Raw genomic sequence first — 27500 nt, 5'->3', positions numbered from 1 at the left:
GAAGAGACTTCGGCCCAATTTTTACTTTTTTCATTTCAATTTTCATTTAAATGTTGACCGCAGCTTCTGCCCTACACTACTTTTGTGAATTCTCAAAAGCAAAACCTTCCACAACAGTTGTAGAAAGACTATGACAAGGAAGTATTTATTCTCTATCATAAGAAAAAACTAATCTGAAATAATAGTGTCTTGCGCTGTTTAAAGAAGTTCGTCTGACACTTAGATTCGCATAAGAAAACACTCAATGCGTAGGTTTGCAGGACTGACCGATAATATAATCATATTCCTCTGCCACATGAAAGAAGATTTCCCATTCTGCGTGAAAAGGAAGTGATCCAACTCAAGACCCAAAACATTCCCGGGGGTAGACTCAATCCACTCGGCCACCAACAAAAGTCTTTTGTGAAAAATCTGATTAATTCGGGGAATACTGACTATCCAATATTAGATACTCATACGTCTCTCGTATAAGATTCAGGAAACAATTCTTGATTTAAAGTATCTTGGCGGAAAGATAGTGCGTTTGTGTGGTTCCTAACTCTACACGGAAGATATGATATCATTTCTTGAAGCCGGCAGCGGGAATTGACCCACACAATGTCTCGAATAATTCGGGCGATTTATTTCCAGTGGAGCGGCCAGGTCTCTTCCTCCTCCAGTTCTTGAAAAACTTGAAGTCTCTCTCTCTGTGCCTCGCTCGAAACATTTCTAAACTTGCAAGGAAGCAATGAAATTGTCTGTTAAGGAAATGACCCAGAAACTTGAAATGGGTTTGTCTTGCACAAGGCATCTTGAAATGAAGACGAATACCCCGAAATCTTCTGTTTAAGAAATAAGTCAGAAGTTTAATAAATGTCCGCGCTGCTCGAAACATTGTGGTGTTACGAAGAAACCACCGACATCTTCTCTTCAAGTCATAACTTAAAAATTTAGGTAACGTTTAGTCACAACGAATCATTTTGGAATTATAGTGAAGGTTCAGATGTCCACATGAAAGAAATAAACGCAGTTCAGTGACTTTATATCATAATTCATATCATTTACAGACGAGGAAAAGCCAAAGAAAAAATGATGACTTAAGATTTGGCTAAAATTGTGACCTGAGATTTTGATTCGTGCGAACGAAGCCTTTGGAAGTCATGAATTCTGGGGATTATTTATGTTGAATGAGAAATTATTTTCAGCTAATCATTATCTTTGTGCATTCTTAACTCAGCGCAATGAAGAAGAAAAATGCAAACATGATGCAGACCTCAAGCAAATAATAGTTATTAGTTATTCAATTAGCAGAAGTTATTAAATATTTAAGGACTAATTGTAGTGATAATAAACAATTCCCTACTCTCAAAAGTTCCAATATTGATTCTAGGTAAAAAAAAAAAAATCGTTATTTTACAATTTTATCTAATTTCTTAGATCCAGATCAGTTGGCATCTAGCAATTTTTTATTTGGTAAAAATGCACTTAAGTAAAGGGTAATATTAGTATTGACCAAATATTAATTATCACAGATGTTTTTTATTTTTTTGGGTTTCTGTTTCCGTCATGAGTGATTTCACATGAAAACATTAATGTTCGAGTTGTTGATTTTTAATTAATCTTGACGTATTTAATGACAGGTTTTTGGTTAAGAATTTTTTCCTGTATGTTGACATAGTTGACTTTGTTACTCTTGAGATCATTCAGGACTAAAATTGAACTAACATATCGGAAAAGAATTTACTATTTTCAGTATAAGTTCTTATCACTTGATGTATCTTATATAAACAATACTCTATATCAAAGGCTACGTAACCAAAAGAGACAGACAGAGGCATGCATAAATAAACAAGGAAAGCTGAAAGCTTTCAAAACCGCTGAATTCTATAAGTGTTCATAAACACCATGGGGCATATCAGTGGAGAGCCAGATAAGAAAACAATTATATTTCATGCCACTTGATATGAACAACAAAGTTATGAGAGAGAGAGAGAATGATATCATTATTGGCAAATAATAAAAGAAAACATATTAAACGGCTGACTTGAATACGTTAAGAGAGAGAGAGAGAGAGAGAGAGAGAGAGAGAGAGAGAGAGAGAGAGAGAGAGAGAGAGAGAGCCTGTGTTCAAAAGCCGACAGCTGGGTCTCAGTCAAGCGAAGCATAATTATGACGGAGAGCCTTTTGATACTTTCTTGCATCAGAATGCAGCAGAATAGCCTGGTGGGCAGAGGGCAGATCCATGAGGAAAGGGAAGGGGTGGGAGTAGGGGCGGGGCGGAGGGGGGGCGTTGAAACCTACAAACCCACTTGTCCCCAGCAGAGATAATAGTTATCAGCTCCAGTCATGAGGGGAGTCCAATTAACGTCCGAAATTTCGCGTTGTCGAGTTCGCGATTGCAGAGAGAGAAGGCGAGCGCAAAAGAATGGCGGCACAGGAATTGACCCTAATGAAGAGAGGAAGGAAAGAAAACGGGGCGACGAGATGACTACGCGGTGTGGGTAATTATTCAGTAATTGGACTGCCTTTGGTGACAGCAATTTAGTCAATGTTTCCTTCAGCAGATGTGTTATTCCTTTCTGTCCCTCATGAGTTACGAAGGGATGCCTTCAGCAGGTAAAAAGTCAATAGCTGACATAAAGAGAGTAGGTGGCGATATTTGATAGAACTTGATTGTACGAAAGGGATTTAAATGATGAGACATAAAAAGAATGACGGATCAAGGTCAGCTTCGCGCATCCGTATTGAGCCAAGTGCACGAGGGAAGGGAAAAAAAAGAGAACATTAATGTCAGTGTTAGACGAAAAATGGCAGAGCAGACCCACTTGCTATTTTTCGTGATCATGTAGACCTTTACTGGGTAAATAAGTGAATGGAAGAGGTTAAGGGAGGTGGGACATAAACCCACAGAAGTGGAAACTTTTCAAATATCAAACTTTGGTTCAGTCAAATTTATTTACTGTTCGCATGACACAGACTTCAACAAGGAGCAACCTGCCCGTAAGGTATATCATTTCCCTAATTGGATGGACACAGACATGACGTGTCATTCATAACACATTGAATTTCTTTAGGTACCAAGGCCATGAGTTACCTTCGTTATAGGAAGAGTTATATGTAATACTGAACAAGCGTCGCTTGTCATGATTCATTTTTAGTTTCCTGTAAAAGAAAACTATTGAGATGGCTATTCGTTTGTCCGTCCACACTTTTTCTGTCCGCCTTCAGATCTTACAAACTACTGAGGCTAGAGGGCTGCAAATTGGCATGTTGATCATGCATCCTCCTATCATCAAACATATCAAATTGCAGCCCTCTAGCCTCAGTAGTTTTTATTTTATTTAAGGTTAAAGTTAGCCATGATCGTGCGTCTGGCACCGCTATAGGTGCCAACAACATAGGCCACCACCGGGCCGTGGCTGAAAGTTTCATGGGCTGCGACTGAGAGTTTCATGGGTTGTGGCTGAGAGTTTCATACAGCATTATACACTGTACAGAAAACACGATTGCGCCGAAGAAACTTCGACGCACTCTATACTTGTTTGATTCTCTCTCTCTCTCTCTTGATTGTTTGATGGAAACGTTGACAACTCTCGATGTGGAGGACCTTTGCAGCTGAAACGCCGACGCTCCAGATAATTAGTAACCGCCAGATTTTCTGATCACTGAGATGCAGAGCCATTTCCTTTGCACCATAAACTTTCGAAGTCTTAGTTTTGGCGTCTTTAGTGTTTTTGAGGATTACCTTTATATTTGTGATAATTTTATGCAATTACTTCCAAAGGACGAACAGTGATCATTCTGAATAATTTTGTATGCGCCAATACGTCCGCTCAGGAGACCACACCGTAACAGCGAAGGATATTATCCTACCTCTGGTTCATAGTATTTATCGGTCTGTTATCTTACGCGAGAATAGACTGAATAGTATGAGAAGGCCTCGTACAATTTGTCATGAGGTTTACAAATTATTATTATCATTATTTCAAGAGATGAAACCTATTCACATGGAGCAAGCACACAAGAGGCCAATGCCTTGATATTCAAGCTACCAAAGAATATGTTGGTTTCAACCTCCCACCGCAGACCCCACACTGCAGCAGTAACTGATCAAGATACAGAGCCAGTGATTTCTCATCACCCTGGGAGAGACGCGAACCAGCGACACCTGAGTGGCATGCCACGGCACTAACCACTATACCAGCAGATCAACCAAATGAACAATTATTCCCGAAATTAGAGCTTCCAGTATTTTTTCCGATGGTGTCTAGAAAGTGCATTACTCCTTGGCTGAGACGAAATCGCAGTTGCTGACTTTTATGTAGACATGATTCCCTTTGCTAAGAATTCCCTTCATTAATTTCATCTTTTCGCCAGTCTTGATATTTACTTTTCTCCTTGTCAGCAACTTAAGTAAAAGGCCTGATTTCTTTTTTTTTTAATTATGTTAATATCTCAGTAATGAAAACTTGCAACTGGGGATCTAGGATACTAAAGTACTTGGGGATTACAGAGAGAGAGAGAGAGAGAGAGAGAGAGAGAATATCACTATTGGAAAAGCATTTGAGAAAACAAAAACCATAAAACAGCGTTGAGAGAGAGAGAGAGAGAGAGAGAGAGAGAGAGAGAGAGAGAGAATTTTCAATCTCTGCAGTGCGACAAGAATAACTACGAGTCAAAGACAATGTGTTGATTGTGGCTCTTGCAATCGAGATTGTGGCTTCAGTATTCTAATTTAAATGGATCTGACACGGAATGAACGCCTCCCGATTGTGTTGTTGGGGCTTTGTGCCTTCCTGGAATTGTGAGCGCTTGCATAGCCACTGATACTTCTCACTGGGAAAGAGGTAAAAACCCACTCTCTGTCTCTCTCTGCACGAAATTTCAAAATGGGATCTTCTAAGATTTAATGGAGTACAGGCTTTTACGTACCCGACTAAGACGGAGGAGAGAGAGAGAGAGAGAGAGAGAGAGAGAGAGAGAGAGAGAGAGAGAGAGAGAGAGAGAGAGAGATGCCAGCAGCCAGTTGTGTTCATGCACTACCTCAGGTATGCGATGCACGAACAGACCTATATTGGGAACACGTGGAGCGAGAAAATTTAGTGACAAGATAATTTCTATTTAAGTCTATAAACTCTCAGTAAGTATGCAAGGTTGAGATCAATTTTCTTCCGTGGGATCTTAGAGAAAGGTCTTAGCATATATTTACTCACGAAATTCTTAGTAGAATAGATATTCTGAAGTTTAAAGAAAAACAGAGAACTGTCACTTTTGTTTACCTTTAAGGAAGCGCTGCGTATGACATCATTTCCCCGAGCACAGTGAATTCTTGATCTTTAAATAAAATAAATTGGGTAAAGAACTTACCCTTGGTTATACAGTATAGTTCTCCGCAAAATTGCTGCAATCCTATAACACTCAAAAATGTTGATAACAGACTGAAATGCCTGGTATTGAAAGCTATGTGCACCATTTTTTGGTGATAACACCATTAAACAAAACCTCTTAAAAGAGACTTTGGTTAATGGTGTAATCACAAAAAAAAAAAAAAGATGGTGCACAGAGCTTTCATTACTGGGTATTTCAGTCTTTTATCAACATTTTTGAGTGTTACACGATTGCAGCGAGTTTGCGGAGAGTACAGAACAAAGGCTAAGTTCTTCACCCATTTTTTTTTACTTGTGTGAGCCTGCTCTGTATTCCAAAGACTACTGTGTCTTTGTTCAAGGTTCAGGTTGGCGCAGTGAAGACGCATCTTAAAATTGATTTCCCTCTAATGACTAGAAATTCAATATAAATTATCCCCGAGACTTCCATTTTTTGCTGGCATCACTCACAGATTACCTTAACCTGATCGTGCATTAGGTATCGCACGTGACACAGATGGAGACGATTGTACTTTGAAGTTAGAGAATTGTCGTTTCTCTTATGGCGGAATATTATCTTCGCCAAGATACATTTTGTCTCACTGGCATCTATTTCTGGGCCGTTGTTACTCGGTCCGGTTGTTTTCGTCTCCCTGTTTCAGTCTCGCGCGGCGTTGATTAAAAGACAGGGACAGGTCGCCGCTGTTTGCAATTTAAATACTTACGACGAGAGATCCTCAAACCTCATTATGCTAAGAGGAGGTATCTCGAGGTTAGTTAATCGCAGCCTCGTCGCAAAAGTAAACAGCTGGGTTTTAAGAAATTCTCTTAGAATCTCCGAAGGAACAAAACGCTTCATTCTCCGCGCTGCCAGAAGCGACAGTTGTAGCGCTGCTCAGCGTCACTTGATATTATGTTTACAGATGAAGCAAGCCGTGATGCGTGCATTTAGAATGAGGGTTTTCATTCTGTAAAGTTGCATTCTCTGCAACTCTTTGGTGGAAGAAAAATTCGGTGTTTTATCATTTATGTTCTAGATGTTAAAAAAAAAAACCAACGCACACACTGAACAGAAGAATCTGAGCCGTTTCATTAAAGTGTTGTGACACTGGCGTCAGAATGTAAGTGTGCAGGCTTGTGCAAAATACGCGTTTATCAATGCTATACATACACACAAACACTATATATATATATATATATATATATATATATATATATATATATATATATATATATATATATATATATATATATATATACATACATATGTATGTATATAAACATATATGTATATATATATGCACATATACTGTATGTATGTACATATGTATATATATATATATATATATATATATATATATATATATATATATATATATATATATATATATATATATATATATATACTATATATACTGTTCTAGTGTGCTCTACTTTTGTGTGTGTGTGTGTGTGTTTGTCTGTCCGCACGAATGAGGGGAAGGAAAATGTTTAAATCAAGAGGTTATACATCACGTATGAAGGCACAGAGAAAAAAATAATTTGACAAAATATTCAGTTTCTAACGAATGGCACATTCCGGGAATATTTGGAATATTTGGAACGGAGCCTTTTTTATGACCAGGTTTCCCAGTTGATTTTGAATTAATGATCACGGTTTTAATTATTCCTATGTCGGTAATGAGTGTAGAACCATAACGTGAAATTAAAGGTTCTTATTTTTTCTTAACTGTCTGTGTTCAGATTACAGCAATTGAATTACTATTAAAAAAAAGTCAACTATTAAAGAAGTAACGACTAGAAACGAGTCATTCTTTTTTGGCATAGATGGTCGCTTGATTGAAGTTGTGTTCAAAACTAGTGTTGCCACAGCCACGTAATTATGCACGTTACAGTGTATGTAATAAGAGCAGAAACATCTTGTCTTATTTGTGGCAACTACACAAGAGAGACAAAACCTGATGAGGAACACTCAACATACCACGAACGATACAAGTTAACCAAAGAGGAAACTTGTGAGGAGGAGCGGAAATGGTAAACTTCTGTGACGAAGTGTTTCAGTCCAAGGAAAAAGATAACTCCTCTATACATCACATCATTCAGTTCAGGTGTAGAAGAAGAGCTTATGCTTTTTAAAGGAAATTGATCAAATATACTATTTTGATATTTTCAAATTATTCCATTATCAGGCTCGCGATAGCAGTAGTGTTCCTTTATGTGTTTTTCTTATTACGAGCAGATCCTCGTATTTGTGGGTTTAGCATATCAACTGGCTCTGAGGCTTGTTCTTCAAGGAGAATAAGTAAACATTCTAAATAATAACATTAATACTAATAATAAATTATAATTAAGTTATCTGTTTTCCTCTCTCTGTCCTCCTAAGGAGAAATTTCAAATCCCAGCAAAGGTTACAGGTCGTTAGGCACGCTTTAATTCACTCAGCTCATTCAATTAGTTTTTTTTTTTTGGATGTTTTATTTTCTCTTTGGTCTGAGCGAGACGCGAGTCTCCAGCCTGCTCTTTCCACTACAGGCAGAAGCTCGTGTCTTCCGACGTATTAATGCCGTGATGCTCACCCTGTTGGCAGCCATCAAGAGCCTGTCTGTCTGTCTGTCTGTCTGTCTCCAGCATTATTCTCCACCTGTCCAATAAGTACACTTCATTTGCTCGCTGTCCTTGCAGCAGAAACCATTATGTCACCTATGAATACAAAGGTGGTATTTTTTTCCTCTCTCCTTCTCTCTCCCCTCTAACCACCCTGCTTCCTGCTTCCCCCACCCTCCTCTCTAGCTTGTCATCAACGATCATTACAGCAATTATTTCCACCGACACTTGGTGCATTCCAGACGCTCTTTACCTCGCTCTCCTTCCTTCCCACACAACCCAGTCCCATCTTTCCCCTCCCACTCGCCATTCCACCATCCTCCAACCATTCCAAGGGCTCTTCTGGAAGCGGTTGTTTGTACGTCCATCAAGAGATTATAATAATCCACGACGGACAACGAACTCGCATGTTGCGAGGTTACTTATCACCCTCTGAATACCTCACTACAAGGCCATTGACTTACACCTGACGACTGCGCATCACGGATAAGGGACGCTGGTGACCAAGATCTCTAGACCTTGCTGGTGACGACTACCCTACGGTCACGGACGGGGACTTCGTCACAGAAACAAAGGACGTCATGGAGTCCAAACTCGAGGCAGGGACTTTATACAGCAGTCAACTGAAACAAATGACCTCAAACTCAAAGAAAAGGAAACAGGGAACCTTAAGAAATTCCTAATTTAAAGAATCGTAATTCATATATTCGAGCACAAAAGTAGTCCCAAGTAAAGGAGTAGCAGAACTTCATACTCAAAGTAAACTTGGAGGTCTTGAAACGCCAAGCGGTGCATTAAAGGGGTATAGTCACAACGCAAACTAAAACTTCAAACCCAAAACAAGGGACCTTAAGTTGGCTGTGGACTTTCGTTTACGACTGAATGGTCTTGAAAGCAAGGACCAGCTCCTTACGATTGGGAATAAGTTGTTCAATGTCCTCTCGAAAGATTTCCAAGAAAAAAGTTTACAGTCTTTGCTCTCATTAGGTTCGCAATCAGAACCTTTAGGGCATTTTCACGCTTGTCTGAAGAGGCTTCCATGGGCCAATTCACTTCGAGGGTTCGGTGGATGCCTTAACCTGTTATCGGCACAGTTATTAACCTTAAACTTCGTTTTTTTTCGTTTCGACGCCCAAGAATTGTTGCCAGCTCGTGACTTGGGACGGAACGACTGCTGGAAGAGGAAAATTCATCACGTTCCCTTGAGGGGAGCGAATGTAATTTGTGTCTGGATTCGATGCCTATTATGTTAAGACTTGGGAACTTTATTTATGTGAATCCGAGGCTGTTTTTCGCAAATATTAATTCTGATTTTTCATAATTATCAACTATTCCAAGATATGAGTACAGACCTTATCACTTAGATATCAGTTAAACACTGAAGCTCAGTAGTACAAAAGAGAATTAGACTTTCGGAATGTAGAAGTGAAAGTATGAGAAATGATTATGTGACTCGCATTGCCAGCCGCTAATATATTTTCCGAGAGCGAAGCTCGCTCTTAAAACTTTGCATATAACTAAATATCTCAAATCATTTAAAACTGGACGTTAGTACTGTACGGCGTGATTCAGTCTATATATCTAGGATCTTTGGATGACATAATAACTGAACTTGATTTGAATTAATGATCTCGACTTACAATTCAGAGTTGCAAAATTGTATCGAAAATAGAAGGACACGACGCAGGGCACACCCACCTGTTATTCTGCACCAAAAGGCCATTTGTTTTGAATCTCGCCGCGCTACACACAGCAATGAGAAGGCAATGCATCCTGCATCATGTTTTTTTTTTTTTTTTTTTTTTTTTAGGAAGGCGTTTCTGATAACGTGGCACGCCTGCTCTCATTCCCCTGTAGCTGTTATGAGGTAAGATGCTCGCACGCTTAATTAATAATATGCAGATTGACGCCTGCTATCTTACTCGTCGTTACTAGTCTCCACATGGCAAATTCATTCTCTGGATTAATGCTAAATAAGTTCACGATCTTGTCAGTTAGAGCATGTGCACATAAAGAATAACGAAGACGAATATAATATTAGAGCGAGCATAAAGCTATGAAAGAGCCGAGGAGAATCAGCAAACGAAGAGAATATGGAATAAGAGAACGAGAGAAAATCTCCAGTTTCGAGTTTGAGGGAGAAGCCAATAATCCATATAAATTGCCTTCAAATACGTCTTCATTTTTTACGCGCTCACAATCTCTCCTTTGGCCATTCTGAAACTCATGGTTCCACTCGCAATAAGATATTGAATTTTTAGGAGAAATAACGGGGGTCGTATGCAGTGATATTTTCTCCGTGTGTCCCCCTGCGTTCGTTGAAGGGGCACTCAAATAGAGTAGCAGGAATGTAATGTTGATTTATTGCTCGACAGAGAACCATCCAAGACTGGACATTCTGTAATGTGATAGAATCTATGTAATATTCACAAAAACAGTCTCATGACAATGTCTTTTTAGTAGACGATACCTATGAAATTTCTCTCTCTCTCTCAATTTTTTTTTTTTTTGCAAGGTCGGAGCTACATTTTTAGATACTAGGGTAGATACAATAGCAATAACGACGTACCATTACCCTGTAACTGTAAAGTAAGGATTAGCTAGTGGTTTTGGTCCGGCGGTTAGAGGCTTCACTGACTGACTGGTTTATCAGACTGGCGTTACAGCGTCAAAGTCATCGGTGCCGCCGTCAGAGGTAACAGCCAACAACTTATCCGTTGTCTTAACACATCTGCGGCGAAGTTCCTTCACTGCACCTAATTTTCTAGCGACAGACTATTCTACACGATATAAACTAGAGTTAAAGAATGGGCCTAGAAGTCTAGTTACAGCAACAGAAACGTGTTGAAAAATATAAGCACTTCACGTATGTTTCTTGAAATTTTCTTGGTTGATACGAGCGTTCTTATCTATATTTATTAATGAAAACTACTGTAACATGAGATTATTCCATTTTCATTTCAACGATCCATAATTCTATCAACGAGACAAGCTAGCACTAAGTGTGACAAGTGTTGCCAGGTGACGGTCACAGAGCCAACCGTGAATGTACAGTACACAGATCTTGCAGAAACAAACCCTGACCAACAAAGGTGTCTAAAACCTGAATTGTCTTGATGCTAAAATCTTGTAAGTGAGAAACTGCCACCGAGGAGAGAGAATCTAGGCAAGCATTTCAACTCACTCCTCAGTATGGTTGCAATACTGTAACCATGTCAACAACGAGACCCTTACCTAAACACAGATTTCTCAATCCGGAACAGCAAATGCGATTCTGGTCTAATCCGACTCTGAGAGTTCATAGCCACCAAAACAAAATCTCTGTTTAGAAATACAAAACAGTCATCGTTCTCATCCTAGAATTTCTTGGTCAGCCAAGTAGGATTAGGAAAATAGAAAAAAGAAGCAGAAGAGGCGATGGAAGTAAAACAGGGAACGGCGTGGAATAGCGCTGCCTCAGTGAATTGCAAGAAAATTGGATATTGAACAACGCTCCGTCCACCTTCCCTGCAATTTACATTTTCAAACGAATTGTATAACCTTGCGCGGGAGAACATTCGATCGACAAGTCGTGGGCGCGTGTGCGTGTGAGCGTTTGGTGTCCATGCAGGGGTGGCGGGGAAGCCTTTTTTTTTTTATTTACCATATAAAAAAAACGAGCCCCTGTTTCTGTACAGTTATATTTTCAAAGTGCATTTTCTCTCGTTTCCGTTTTCTTTGGTTGTAATAATCGTCTTCTTTTTATTTTTTTTTTTTTGACAGTGCATTTTCCATAACGATCTTTTTCACTCCGTTTCCCTTTGTTTTTCCTTCTATGCCTGTCTCTTCTTTCTTCTTTACCTTTCCACTTTTCTTCTTCCTGTCTCACTCTCCTTTTTTCCTTTCGTCTCTCAATTTGTTTCATGCTTCTATATCCCCTTCTCTTATTCCTTTTAATAGCTCCTTCGTCGTCTTAATATTTCTGCCTCTCCCTTTTTTTTTTCCCCTCGCTTTCTCTCACTTACTTTCTTCTTCTTTCTCTGACTTCATCTTCTCCTGCCTTTCTTTTACTGATTTTCATTTCTTCTCTCTCTCTTTCTCTCTCTAATTCTGCAGTGCTCTTGTTTAATTCAGACAATTTTCTGATAAAAAAATATTCAGCTGCAGTTAATTATTTGTAATTCATTATTTCGTCATGATTATTTTCATATTTTTCGGTCATCAACAGTATTAATTGTGGGTTTTGGAAACTATACAGAAAAAACACGCTCACACACACGTATATATATAATATATATATATATATATATATATATATATATATATATATATATATATATATATATATATATATATACATATATATATATAAACATATATACTGTATATATGTATATATATATATATATATATATATATATATATATATATATATATATATATATATATATTATATATATATATAATTCACAAAAGTAGTTACTATGTAAACAGTTAATAACTCTCGGTCACCTCGGCCGTTTCTGCTGTGTATCTACAAAACGTTTATTTCTTCTTTGTTCCTTTATTTCAAAGACAGTTGTGACGCAGTTTTGTTCTCGTCGAAGCCATTTTCCTTAATTACCCACAAGTAATTTCCGAAAGAAATCCTGGTCGTAATTAAAGTCTCCTCTCTTGCCGTAACTTCCTTTGTAGTTGGATTCACCCTCGACACGACCTGTCCGTAAAGAAGGACCATAAAATGGCCATAAAAAAGGCCTAAAAGCCTTATTTGGACAGGGCCATACAAGGTAATTAGTCAAGTTTAATGAGTTAATTATTAATAAGCTTATTATTTAATCAATATGAATATATCTTTACTGAAATTAAAGATTTCTCGCTTAATACTTTTTATGGAAAGGTAATTTAAATCTGCCCTTCACCCATGAAGAAGAAGAAGAAGAAGAAGAAGAAGAAGAAGAAGAAGAAGAAGAAGAAGAAGAAGAAGAAGAAGAAGATTTTTCGCTTTATACTTTTCATGAAAATATTGGGAAAATGAAAGTGAGTTTTATTATATACCAAGGAAATAGAGAGAGAGAGAGAGAGAGAGAGAGAGAGAGAGAGAGAGAGAGAGAGAGAGAGGGGGGGTGGCAAATCAGACAAAGTCGAAGTTTAGAACTGACTCAAATGAGAACTTGTCCCTTGACTTTTCGTTCTCTTTTGCACTGGTTATCTAAAAAGAATTTACTGCAATAGAAATGCTATACAGTAAAATCCTGTCTTTAGGTACGAGGTTTGTTCTTACATCTATCCCTGTCTCGCTAAATAAAAAAGAAATAATTAAAAGCCTCTCTAAACCACCCATTTCGCCCCTCCACTCCTATTAAAGACTTCTCATCATTCTCTTCCTTTCTACTTCTTCTTCTCAGAACAGAACTTTGCCGACAAGTTCCCTGAAGAGGACTTGTTCTCCCCGAGAAGAGTTCGTCCTCAGAGAGAGATTTCTGAGGGTCATTCGGGTTGCTTTTTTCCGTGCTACCTTTGGCGTGCGTGCGCTACAGGGCTACGGTATTGATTGTTAGGGATCGATTTTGGGCAAAATCATCCCCTCGCTATTGTGGGGGAGTTTTCACTGTAATAACAACGATGATATAAGTAATAGTACTAATTATAATGAAATTATTACCATCACCAGCCCCCGATACCAACATTAATAAAAAAAAAGAACTAATTACACACAACAGCGTTTGTTATAATAATAACAACTTGTAACTGCTAGTTAGCAATAAATAAGATTGACCGTATTTCTAGGTTTATTTACGAAAATTTTAAAACTAACTCCTTTGTTTGAAGATCTTGCTTTCCAGTTTGTTGGCTTACTGGTATATAGATAACGATAGCCTGTTGTTGACAAACCATTTGGGAGGGGGGGGGGTGTTGACTCTGGTGAGGGTGGTGGTGGGGTTGCCGAGGCACCGGCTTTTCCACACCGCTACCTCGCAAAATTTTAGATAATTGTTTTGGGTTGCAGAAAACGTTTTCCAAATTACTCCGGTAAAATATTTATATTTAAAAGTTCTATTCTTTTTCGCTATGGAGACGCAATTTTCTGAGCGATTACACCAAAAGTAAACAAATCACCTGGGACACAGTTCATAAACTTTTGGAATTCCTGGTGTCAAAGCATTTAAGAAATATATACTTTCTGCGTGAGGAGGAATGGAATGGAATGGAATCTAGAGTTAAGGCCAAAGGACCTATGAGGTCATTCAGCGCTGGAAAGGAAACTGAGAGTGGATAGGTCTGAAATGTGCAACAGTAGGAAAACCTCCCTGTTACACTATGAAACAATTGTTTAGAGAGGGTGGATAGCAAGATGGAAGAAAGAAGATATGAATGGAGGTACAGTAAAAGGAATGAAAGGGGTTGCAGCTAGGGGCCGAAGGGACGCTGCAAAAAACCTTTAGTAATGCCTACGGTGCACCAACTCTGCGTGAGGAGTGACACTCCAAAGCAGCCTTGTGGTCAAGTGATTATGTTCTCATTTCTTATATTCTCCGAGTTGCTGTAGTGGGATCATTCATAGTTTTTGATATATAAGTTGGTGCTGACTTTAATCTTCCGACACTAATTTACTGTTCCCTTCTAGTGAAATTTCTAAATAACAATATAATTGATATGATTGTTGCAATTAAAATCCAAAATGAGATGACAAAAATCTCTGTAAAATTTTGATTTTTAAATGCGACCATCGAGACAAAAAAAAAAGGAAGTTATTTAAAAAAATTCAAAAAAGTAAATTTAATGGCGCACCTGAGTTGCAGAGTCAGTTATAAAATATTTTCAATTCTTACATTAAAATAACGGAATTAATAGAATGTCATAAACTACATATTTGTCTATTAGAATCCGGAAAAAATACTAAAATTTAAGATTTCGAAATGCAGAAGTTAAAAGGAATGATAAAAATCTCTGTGAAACGCGGGATTGTTTTAAACTAAGTCTGGAGAAAAATGGTCCAAATCCTATTCAGATATGAAGTTTTTAATGGTACTTGCTTAATATTCGCTTCACGAATAACTTTGGAATTGACAAAAGATCTGAAAATGATGGAGGAAGATGAAGAAGAAATTTTCAAGGCTGAATTTTTCCAAGGATACGAGCGAGAATTCTTGGAGCAAACCTCCCGGGCTGGAGGGCAGACTTAAATGATCTTTAAACGGATCTTGGGAGTCGGTATATTCCATAGTTTGGTCTTTGTTTCTTTCTTTATCGATGACAGATCTCCCATCTTACTCTCTGTAATTTATTTCTTTCTAATTTTTGAGGACGTGATCAAGAAATGTGAGGTCTCACCGGGATCTACCACTCCGACTCACACTTAAAGTGTCTGTTGGAAATTCCAGTAACGCCTGGAATTTTATGGAGGCGAGGAAGCCCTCAGCTATAAGACCAACACTCATCTCTTATGAGTTTGGTGCCGGTAAGAGTTGGAGACCAACTCCTCCCTACCTCAAGTCCCATACAGGAAGAGCCCTCGAAGCCTTGACCATTATTATTTTTAACAAGGAAAATCAGTTAGGTCTATTTTATAGAACATACAATAAAACTTCGCATTTTTAAAACCTCTCTAAACTTCTAAGTACTTCAGTAATCACTCACGTACCAGAAGTGACACAAAATCTATTATTAAGATGTTTTGTACGTGAAAACAGTCAAGTAATTCGCCCAGATGCAAAAATAGCATAACTAATGTAACCTAGGCCTTAGCCCTACCTGCTCCATCAGTCTTAATAACGTGCAAAAGGGGAGTGAAACTTGATATGTAAATACAACTACAGCAGACAGCAGAAACCTAATCCAATTGAAATAATTAGCATCCAGAGCAGATCAAATTCCTTTTTGCTTACGACAAAACAAACAATGGAGGCCGCCCATGTAGTTCGATACTCGAAACTAGAGCAACGCTCTCGACAATAATTATTCCTGGAAACAAAGAGGATTTTAATAAAGACCCTTTCAAATGCCTCTGGTGTAATTTGGAGTCGTGATTACTGCGTCCTCATATGGGTGACAGGAAATAATTAAATTCAAACTCCGTAATTGAAAGGTAAAGAGAAGTTAATTCTGAAGTTCAGGAGTCATGATGAGATGCGTCGCCATTGCAAAGTCCTCTTGATAAGAAATAACTTGGTTGATTTAACTTTGTTCTTGCCCCGTCCCCAACCTCTCTTTCTCTTCCCTTTTCCCTAAAAGTTGCTCCTATGTAAAATCTGGTAGTGAGGAAGGATCCAGGGCGTAATTTTCTTCTTAATTCTTGAAGATGTCTATGTAAGAAATTCTACTAAATGGAGATACTTTCTTTTTGAAATTCTTTATGGAATAATAATAATAATAATAATAATAATAATAATAATAATAATAATAATAATAATTACTATTGTTATTTTCTTTGTTATTGTATAATCATGACGTTAAAACTGACCATAATACTAGAGCGGGTAGACAAGGATAGTGCCTGGAATAATGTACCTTCAGTCTACATGCTTACACGAGGGTCATAGCTGAGATAGGCTGGGCTTCGCTGCATGTGGCAAGTCTGAATGTGAAGTTGATTACCAGCAGAAAAAAAATGCATATGGATATGCGTTGCATTGTATTATATTGCAAGAGATTGTTATTTGAAGTCGTATGGGCATTTTTACGAATATAGTGCGTGTCTTCAAATGGAAGAAGCACATCCACCAATGACTTCGCTAACAAGCTTTGATACGGTGGAATGACCACATGTGAAAAGATCAAACAGGGCAAATGAAAAAAAGGAAAATGGACTATTTTTAGAAAAAGTCAGAGCAAATAGATGAAAAGTGAATGGGGATTTTAACTTTTTTTATTTCCCCTGTGTTTCCTTATCAATTTTTTACAGTTCCAGTTTATTCTGTGTTATTTTTTGCATGAAGACAACGATGCTTTGCAATTTTTGGAACGAAAAGTATATATATATACTCGTATATATATATATATATATATATATTTTTGCACATCGTATTTGGGGCCACGAGTGCATTCCTAATCCGAAAGGATAAATTCCACGGACTTTTATATTAGGTTTCTCGTTATTTATTGTCTTTATTCTTCTCTTTTATACGGGCAATTTATCACCGGCGATGCATACAGTTCCAGATCTTTATTATATCTCCCAGCTTTTTCGTAATTCAAAGGCCACTATGGCGGGCAGTTTTTAACTCACCCGGATGAAAGTCTGGGCTTCACCTCCCGGAAAACAGAGGAAGAGGAACAGACTAAATACCCCAAGGTAACAAAATATTCCATTCAATATAGATCACGTCTATAAAGACGCTTTGTTTGACCTCACCGAAAAGACGAATCGCGTCAATTTATTCTGTAAGTATCATTAATCCTGTTTCCACTGGTGTAGCAGTCACTAAACAGGAACGTTTTAATTCCCTTTTACATGTGAACGTACGGTTCAAATTTATTAAGTGATTCCCGCAGCTTCATTCCTTGCTAGATTAATTTCACTATAACGAAAAATATAAAACTTCTGGAGCCACCTCATCAAGTGAAAAGGGCAGTTTGTCATCACGCCATGCAAATAAATAAATAGATAAATAAACAAATAAATAAATGTAGGTAACACCATAGCACCTTGCCTTGCTTGTGCATCATAGGGTTCGAAACACACAACTAGCCGAGTGTTTGGAGGAAGAGATTCGTCAAAATGCTTCATTAGTATTCGAGTTCTTAATTTTTCTAATGATCAGGAGGAGACGATTAAGAACAAATTAGGCTACAATATTCCCCCTTCAATTAATAGTCTTTTTAAGAGAGGCAAGATATGTTTGATGTCCCATCAAACAGATCTTGCCATTAACAGATATTTTGTTTATAGATGAAGTGTAAGTGATGCTCTTGCCCTGATTCTGAAATATTTAAATTATCTGATGGGAGTTCATTACTAAGTTCCGATTTAAACTTATGTACTAAACACTAGAATATATATAGACACACATACAGTATATATATATATATATATATATATATATATATATATATATATATATATATATATATATATATATATATATTATATATATATATATTATATATATATACAGTATATATATATATATATATATATATATATATATATATATATATATATATATATATATATATATATAATGTCTGATAAACTCTGACAAACCGGGCTTGCAATTTACAGATGAACATTCTTGAAGCCTCCAAGAAGGCTTTACAAGGCTGGACGTGTTCCGTCAGGTGACAGCAGCTAGGTTTGTGGTAAGCTAAGAAAAACTCGTCTGTTGACAATTTCCTCCGCGGTCCATTGTTAAGGGAAAATTTATAGCCTTGTAGCTTTAGATGTCGAACCTGCGCCGGGCGTCCGTCCTGCTTATAAATTGGCTGAAGGGTGGTATAGCCCAACTCCAGCCATTTACGGCCGACGTGAGCGAAAAAGGGGTCTCTGTCCTTCACCTCACGGTATTCTTACACAGTTCTCGGTCCCGCTATTCCCTTTTCTCCTATATTCCCATTCGCCCTATTTAATCCCTTCGCTCCACTAATGGGTCATCTCTGCCAGTTCGCTTTTCATTGCACCTGCTGTCACCCCTACGCTCAGTCCTACCTCTTCCCCTCATTCGTTTCCTCACGTTACCCTTTTCTAACCCCTTTCCCCTCCTTCGCCATCCTACTCACGTTATTTTCTTTATGGGGTTGGGAGGTTCACGTGAATGGCCTCTGGTCGGCACCTAATGTTCACCCCATTGACCGTTGAGCCTATGTTGCCCTATTTATTGCCCCTCAAGACGAGGGAGGTTTTCTCTTTAATTAAAAAGTCGTCTTATAAAGTTTTGTTTGAATACTCGGGGAACTCAGTAAAGGGGTGACTGCCCAAACGAACGGTCTGATTAGAAATTTCCAGGAATAGCCCAGAAGCATGAAAACGTTCGAAAGTATTTCTTTTTGTAAGAACGGAAAACGAGCTTTTCTTTATCGTGTCTCCCGATTTAGTTTTGTTTGTTGACGTGACCGTTAATGATCCTGGCTTTTATTTGTTTCTTTGCTAGTTGTGTGTCTGGAAACTCTCTCTCTCTCTCTCTCTCTCTCTCTCTCTCTCTCTCTCTCTCTCTCTCTCTCTCTCTCTATTCGAGCGGACGGTATCATATTTCTTGTATGCATGAGTTAATAATTTACCGAAGAAAATTAAGTATACACCAATGCCAATTACCATTAATACAAGTACTCCTGTTCGATAAACCAATCAATAAACGGCTTACTTACGTAAGAGAATGCATGTATTAAATCACAGAAGCGCACATAATCATGTGTATAAATCACCTGAATGAAGCACAAAAGTTTGTGGTCATTTAATATTCTCTATATGTATATATGCATGTATCCCAACTGAAGCTTACACTAAACGACCAAGAATTTATTTTCAAATGATCACGTTCTTTGCAAATTATTGTTAACTCATTCCGCATCCTCTAATTTTTCCGTTTTCGTACTTTCACTACTGGCACTACTGCCAAATATTACCATAAAAATGTTGCAATCTATTTATCTATTTACTCATTTCAGTTCAACATCAAAAATGCACCTCCATTCTACATAACAAGCAGGCAGCACGTTCACAAACTGTTTGCTATTAAAATTACCCAGAAAACAAAAACAAAGAGATTTACGAAAGCACAAAGCGAAAGAAAGAAAGATTCCTCGGCAATAAATCCTCGGATAGATCGGGGGGACATAAAACGGTCTTTTGGTGGGAGAAGCTTTACTCTCAACTTCACAGACCAGATGTGGGTGGGGAAACGACCCATCTATCTCTTTTATCAAGCAATTAAACATCTTTGAACTCGAAAAACGATCTCGGTAAAGAACTGAAATTTTGCAGGCTGGTATAGAACACATTCGTGGGAGCATTTAAATGCTGGGGTTTTCCGAAAAATAAGTGACTATATATGTGTGTTCATGAATCCATAATAATAAAATCCGAGGGGATCTTGTTTGTCCTCCCCGGGTGACAGTAGGGGAGACATGACACAGCTACCCACCCCCTGCAAACCCGTTTGTCCGCCCCGAGTGGGGCGGGGTAGGGTAGGTAGGGGAATGGGAGGTTAGGGGGAGACATCCACCCTCCTCCTGCAAACCTGTATTTTCACCCCCGGTGTGGGCGGGGTAGGTAGGGGATCGGGAGTGTAGGGGAGACAGCAGCGCCGGGTTCTCGTGCGCGTAGCGCGTGCCAACAAACTCGTGATGAAAAATAATCATCAGCAGTGCTATAGTATGTAGTGAAAAGAGCAGTCTGATTCCCAGAGATTTCTTAAAAATCCCACGGATTTTATTTTCCTTCTAGTTTCATGTGAAGGAAACATAATGGTAGAAGTTTCCTGTCCACCAGCTGTTACAAGCTTTATAAAAACATTTAATGAATCGTGCTCACAACAGGACTCCAATCGCAATTCTCAGGCTTTTTTATACAAGCTTTACGGCTAAGAAATCACAATGATGTTATGGTAACTTGAGCGACGAACGTCTGAAATATGATACAATTTCATCGCAATGGAGCTATTTATAAGCTTTGATAACAAGTAAAAAATGCGCTGAAGTTTCTTCGGCGCAATCGAGTTTTCTGTACAGCACATAATGCTGTATGCAACTGCCAGCCACGGCCCGGTGGTGGCTTGTGTTGCTGGCACCTATAGCGGTGTCAGTCGCACGTTCATGGCTAACTTTAACCTTAAATAAAATAAAAACTACTGAGGCTAGAGGGCTGGAATTTGGTATGATTTGGAGGGTGGATGATCAACACACCAATTTGCAGCCCTCTAGCCTCTGTAGTTTCTAAGATCTGAGGGCGGACAGAAGACAAAGCCATCTCAATAGTTTTCTTTTATAGAAACCTACAAATGGGATTTATATTACTGCTATTGCTTCTTGAGCTTCTCGATCCAATCATTTCCAGTTCCAAAAAATATCAAGTGAGGCAAATGATGTGCCCAGAACTTACAACAGCAAGAAAAGCCAGACAGCCAGGGAAGTAATATTCCCATCGCAAAGCATAAATTAATGAGATCACGCACTGCATGACAGCCAACGTTTCGCCGAAAGCTATCATTTGTCACGATTATTTACGGACTTACGGCCGTCTAATTAAGTTACCTGACTTTCAAGGAAACCTTCAGCATACTCACTTTTCATCAAGAGAAATTTACAGTCATACTTCAGTCATTTTTTGTTTTGTTTCGCAGAGACCGAGAAAAATGTGTTGATGGACTTCCTTTCTTAGGTGAAGGTAGACTCACCTCTTAAAAAAGGAAGGGTAAACGGTATAGGAACCATGCAAGAAGGTAAAGAATTCCTCCTATTGGAGACCAGTCAAGCCTCAAGTTCGTGACTTCACCCTAATTATATCGGTGTATTTTGGCAAGAAGATTAATTATGTAACGCCTCTCAAGTTGTGTGGAAGAGAGCCGTTTATCATTTAAAACATCATCGAGCGAGAACCTGGATCAAAGGCCGGCTCCGTAGATATAAAAGATGCTTTATTATCAATTGGGAAGTTCTGTTGTTGATTTTGCAAAGTTGATGTGTTACCACAAAAAAGTCGTCGTTCCAAAAACCAAAAGCCATAGCAAAGCTTGTTTTTAATGTAGTGTCATGTGAAAATTAAACGTCGATTGTTGTCGAACTTAACATTTATAATTTTTAGGATAAATTTCACGTGAAAACATCAAGAGGAAAAGTTATGTAGGAAGTTACTGCATTACAATGCGTACAAAAAGTCTAAAACACAAGAAGTTAACGTTACGAAACGACTTTAGTTGAAGCAACAAACAATCAAAACCCTTGTTCGACATAAATCAACTGGAACGCTTATGATCAAAGGAAGTTTGTGAGCCATTCTTTATATAAATTAAAGTAGTCACGAAGTTCCTATTGACTAATGGGTTAAGGGGACTGGGCGTCCTTGTCTTCGTGATTTAGGAAATGTTTTCCTCCCCTTTTTTTCAAACATTTTCTATGGATGATATATATTCCCTTTTCCCAGAGATTAGAAGGCCAGGCCAGGCTGTCTCTCTGATGCTGATAATATGGATCTATTGATTTGTGAGAACTGTCGCGGCAACAATAGCTCAGGCAGTTTTTATTCCCCGTAAAAATAAATTTCCTTTTATTAGATTCTAGTGGAATGAGGAATTTAGTGTTGTCATCTATTACAGACCTAAATGACACGAAAAAATAAAGGATCTTAATATGAAGCAAAAAACGACCGCCTTTCCAAAAGAGAAGAGATTATAGGATTAAATGAAGATGGAAGCTGGAAAAGGATTCTGAATGGGAAATACGGGAAGGAGTGCCCTATCGGGCGTCACGAGATCTCCTGAGAGGGGAAGAATCGCTATTATAATCTGTCTGAAAAAATATTTTACCTTCCATGTATCAGCTTCCTCCCGGATTAATGAGTTATAAACAAATACATCAATAAATGAATTAACAAATAAATAAAAGTGAGAGTTTCGTGACATTCAAAAATGATAAAAAAAATAGCAGAATAGTTGTATCCCCACGAAAGTGATCAAAAACCCCATTTTGTAAGTAAAGTGAAATGAAGTGGACAGTTTTGAATGCTGTTTTCATTGATTTATCGACATTTACCTATAATATTAGCACTAAAAAAATCACTATAATATAGAGCAGTGATATTCTTACTTATTTTTTCTGCCTTCGATAAAGTGTTCGTCTGTGTTTGTGTTCTGGCCTGTTTGTCTGTTATATACCCCAAATTATCTAAAAAATTTTGAAGGAGTTCAGTCAACTGATGTGGAGGGACGAGCCATGGTCTAAGGAAGATTTAGCTACGTTTTAGCAAAAACTTTTTTTTGTCGGATAAAGGTCTAGAATTATCTTGCGTCTCGATATTGTTATTTAGAGTAATTCTCCGATTTTTCTGTTCTAACTGCTTGAATATGGTATTCTCCTTTATTAAATAAGTTCATTGACAGCAATAATTTGTGTTAAAATGATAGATTCTTCTGTAACGATGGGTGGGGGGTAAATTCTGTGAGCTCTTTGTGGTCGACGTCAGATTTTGATATAACAGACCAATAGTACATTCAAAGAGTAAAGTTGGAAGAGCAGAGAATCTCTATGCTTGTTTGATCATTCAACTATTCGATGTTTACACCAGAACTAGGATGAAGCTGTATCACCTACGGATCACCTGTGCATTGTAACATGGCTTTAACTACGCTGGGTATACACGGCACCTTTTATTCTTATAGATAAGAGTACTGCGTTGGATAAACAATCCAGATTAAATTTATTATGATGGCGAACTGACAGATCAACACAGGCATGACCATAGGAAGAGGAAATGTCAAAAACAGCACGACATCAGTAGCAGCCAAGATTGAATCATTTTATCCTAATGTTCCTTAACTTTGGCTGCAGGGCTGCAGTCAGCAAAGTTAGTGGGAACATCTGGTTATTATGGGATCACAATAGAGATGATTTTGTCTGAGACTGAAATGACACCTTGTGTACCAACTAGACTTCTTTTCTACAATATGAAATGAGGAGACAAACCCTGGTGATGGAGAACTGTAAGTCATAGTAAAGTTAGAAAAGAAAAGTAGCCCGAATGCGTGTGGTAACTGTATAGGCATTACATTTTGTTCTCATAAAAAATATTCAGTATGCTTAATCTCAATGCGCTGGAGAAAGATATAAAACGCGTAAGGAGGAGCACGCTGGTTTTACAAAAAGTTGGAGTTGAGTAGATCAAGGAAGTGTGTTAAGACCTTGACATGCAGTGCATGGGGTTTGAAAATCCCCTTCTATTGGCTTTTGTTGATTATAAGAAATCATGTGAACGCATTTGACAGCCCCCACAGACTAGTATTCCCTTTCAATTTGGAAAACTAATCTAAAGTATCAATTAACGACATAGACGAAAAGTTAATGTTATGGGGATCTTGTCAGGCGAATGTGGAATAATTTGCTCTTTTCAGAGATTTTATATTAAAAAAAAAAAAATGGGAGGGGGGAAGAGGATGAGGAGGTTTGGATTTAAGCAACAGCAGAATACGCAGATGACATTTTAATCAGCAAATCACCAAGTTCTTGACAAAGCTTTCTCAACAGAAGCCATTATATGTCTAGAGAATGCAACTTATGATAAATCTAAGAAAAGCAGCAATAATGAGGTAAAGTATGAAGACTTGAGGTAACCCCAGATGAGGATATCCATTTGGCTGTTTCTGTTTCAAGTTCTCCTGAGTTGCAATAATGAAAAAAAAGGAGAGTAAATCAGTGAGCAGGATGAAAGCAAGATTTGGAAACTAATTAACTGGATAATACTTGCGCAAGTGCAATCTGTATTGCTTTACGGACGTGCATCATGGTATGGTAATGAAACCTGATCTAAAGGACTTTGTTGATTGGAGACTAAAGACTTTAGAAAAGTACTGGAGGTAAGATGGCATGATAGAGGGGGAAACTATACCATAAGGGAAATTACGGAAGTTCCATGCAAAAATGAGATAATGATGGAAGGGAGATGGAGATGGCTTAAACATTTCGTTTGCACCAGCCCGTCGATAACAGTACCTGATAGCGTCAACTTTGCCCCCAAGGGCACCAGAAGAGTTGAAAGACTGAGATCTACTTTAAATGAGATCTCTGAGATGGCAGGTTGACGATAAGTGGAGATTTGTGGAAGTGCAGGAAAGACATGAGAGGTGCAATTTCGCAGAGGTCTTTTGCGATGCTGGACGCTGGAAAGGAAATGACGATTGTAGCACTGGAATGCGCTCGTTCACTTCTTTTCTTCTTCCATTTTCCGATACCATAGCGTAGCATAGGTGGTACACAGGTTCTTAATTCACAGATACATTTTTTCTTTTTTTGTATATATCTTACTGAATACAATGGAAATTTTATTTTTTAAGTTAAGACCGATGCTACAGGCTGCCTTATTGCCTGTATCTCAGCCAAGACAAGAAGGAAAAGGATCAGAAAAGTGGACTGTAAAACAGTCCTTAACTCGAAGGGCGTAACACATCCACCACTTAAGAACATACAGTACAAAAATAAAGAGACCAATTCTATCCCAGTCCATGGACTGAAGGCCACCAAACGGGCAAATGAATTAATGGCTTGATTTTTTAACGTGCATATCATGGGTGACATATGAGTAATCAAACCTAGATCAGAATAAATCAACAGTTCATATTTTCTTGGATGTGAAAAGAAATAATTTGGTAATAAATAACATGTCTATGTCTATGATGAGTGCTTAATAAGGGCCAGCTATTGGCTGCAAAAAAGAAATTATAATAATGAAACGTCTAAAACCCAAAAACCTTCAGAAGCGCTTTCAATGAAATTGTGTAATTTTAAAACACTGATTCTGTTTGATTTAAGGCAATGAACACACCTAGTGTCTTCATGCTCACTGTTAGCGTGGAGAATCTCACTCCTCACAATGAGATGTTAATGAAATTACCAAACACCAGACGATCCATCAGAAGGTCCATTGCTTCCTTCTTGGGCGCACTTATTCTTAAAGAACCTCTCACCATTCTTCGGGCTGTGCGAGATAAGGGTATTAGATTACCCCTCCCGTGCATTCAAGAAAAAAATCCCAGGACCAAAATCACCTGCAGGAGAAAACGGAGACTCATTTGTCGTCCTCAGAGATTAGCGCCGTGAGGCAAACCCTTCCTTATTCTTCGTGGTTTCAGACTGCAGGGGCGTTATCTCTGTCGGTCCACGTGGCATCGATGATTTTCGAGGTTCCTCCGCGAAGGCCCTTTGTGTTAAGAGTCTTTGTCTCGCGCTTCGACGACACAGTCGTAACATTTGAGAGAATGCGCTGCAGGCATTCAGATCTCTCTTCCAATTTATTATTTGCATGTACTTTCCTATGTGCAGAGCCTGCAGGTATTTGTAAGCATGAATGGATTGAATGCGTAATTTGGAATTTGTTGTCGGGAAATCATGATGATTATTATGGCCTCGATGACTTGTTTCGTAACGATGGTTCATAGAACGAATCACTGTTAAAAATGCCCACGTTTTAGGCAATTTACGAAAAGTTTAAGTAAAGGAAAATGAAGAATAGAACATTTTTTTTTTATTTTTATGTCATATTTTGCACGAATTCCAGTTTTATATTTTCAACGAATGTTAATATGGGCCGAATAGAACCTACTTAAAAATTTAAAATATTTACTTATCGGTCCGAAAATAGGAAACGGTCCCTGGGGCCACGTACTAGAGGACACCCTCCGCACAAGTCTACAGCAGAGAGGAAGACCTGAGAGCTAACCGGTCTGACCAGACTTTCCAAGCATTTGCTCTCAGAAATGTTTTACCATTCCACTGTTTCCTAAATCATTATATTTACTCAAATTTTAATTAAAATGTTTATTCTTATTTTGTTAATTCATCGGTGTCTATCATTTATTTCCTCTCCCTTTCTTGTCTTTTTTTTTTTTTACTTGATGGCATTCGCATGTGCAGCAGCTTAATTTACACGTCAATGATCGTTTGTTTTTTGGGCACATGCATGTGTTCTCTCCTTTCTTGGAATAATTAGGACATGTCTTGCGAAAGAATAACCGTCTCGATTCTCTTCATTACAGGCTGAAGCAGGCAAGACTGGCAATCGTGAATCTAATCTTAAACCTTGATCTAATCGACACCAGAAAGGTTCTTGCTCTCCCGATCTCCTCTCTCTTCGCCACGGCTTCGATAAAATTACATATTTGATTAATTCCTTGTTTTGTGCTCTTCATTCCATTCTCTTTTCAAAGCTCCCTGTTTCCTCATTTAGCCTCCATCTCTCTCACTTCACTCAGCCTACACTTCCATTCTGTTATTCTTTCATCCTCCACTCTCCTTATTCTCCCCTCGCCTTCCACCCCTCCGTACCTCCATCCTTCCTTCAGCGATGTTTCCTCCTCCAATACTCAAGCACCATATCCACCATCCTCCTTCTCCGCTCTTCCTCTCTCTCCTCCAGTGCTCCTACATCATCCTCACCATCCAGAAACCCCCTCATGACCCTCCCCTCCCACCTCGCCAAAATACTCAACGTGGACCATAGCGATGTGGCCATCGACTGGGTCGTTTGAACGCAAGCGGCTGCAAATACTCGAGCATTTACCTTTAGTTAGAATGGAGAGTTTTCCCTTTGGCACTGAGATATCGAAGAATGGCATTGTACCTAGAACGACTACCATTTCAAAAGGACCTTTCCTTTTTTTTCGTAAATAAATGTTTTCCTCAGAATTTTTACTCTTCGTACTTGTAGATTTTCCACTTGTTTTTGAAAGGGGGGGGGTTGTAATTTTTGTCTTGCAATAAGCTTGACATCATACTCAGAATGAATGACTTCTGTTTGTAAAGATCCAGTTTCTTTTTCTTTAAAAAAATGTTTTATCGTGTTTCTGTGTTTCACATTTAGAGGACTGTCTTTTATCTTTGTACATTTTTCCAGTTTCCTTGAAGAAAATTCTTGCCTACATTCCTGCATTT

The 27500-nt window shown here is 38.3% G+C and overlaps 2 protein-coding genes across 8 annotated transcripts in view; one reads left to right on the top strand and one right to left on the bottom strand.

Annotated features, from left to right (window-relative positions):
• The window catches only part of LOC136855585 (chromo domain-containing protein cec-1-like), a 174781-nt gene extending 148128 nt beyond the window's left edge, over positions 1-26653 (top strand). Inside the window, exons 3-4 of the mRNA XM_067132679.1 lie at positions 12829-12968; positions 26606-26653. Coding sequence (XP_066988780.1) covers positions 12829-12968; positions 26606-26653 — 188 coding nt within the window. The remainder of the gene's footprint in view (positions 1-12828; positions 12969-26605) is intronic.
• The window catches only part of LOC136855625 (zinc finger protein 385D-like), a 1128591-nt gene that overhangs the window by 346022 nt on the left and 755069 nt on the right, over positions 1-27500 (bottom strand). The window lies entirely within an intron of this gene.

This window comes from Macrobrachium rosenbergii, chromosome 32 (genome assembly GCF_040412425.1).
Source record: "Macrobrachium rosenbergii isolate ZJJX-2024 chromosome 32, ASM4041242v1, whole genome shotgun sequence".
Classification (NCBI taxonomy): domain Eukaryota; kingdom Metazoa; phylum Arthropoda; class Malacostraca; order Decapoda; family Palaemonidae; genus Macrobrachium; species Macrobrachium rosenbergii.
The sequence above is the reverse complement of the archived record's forward strand: the minus strand, read 5'-3'. Positions and strand labels throughout refer to the sequence as shown.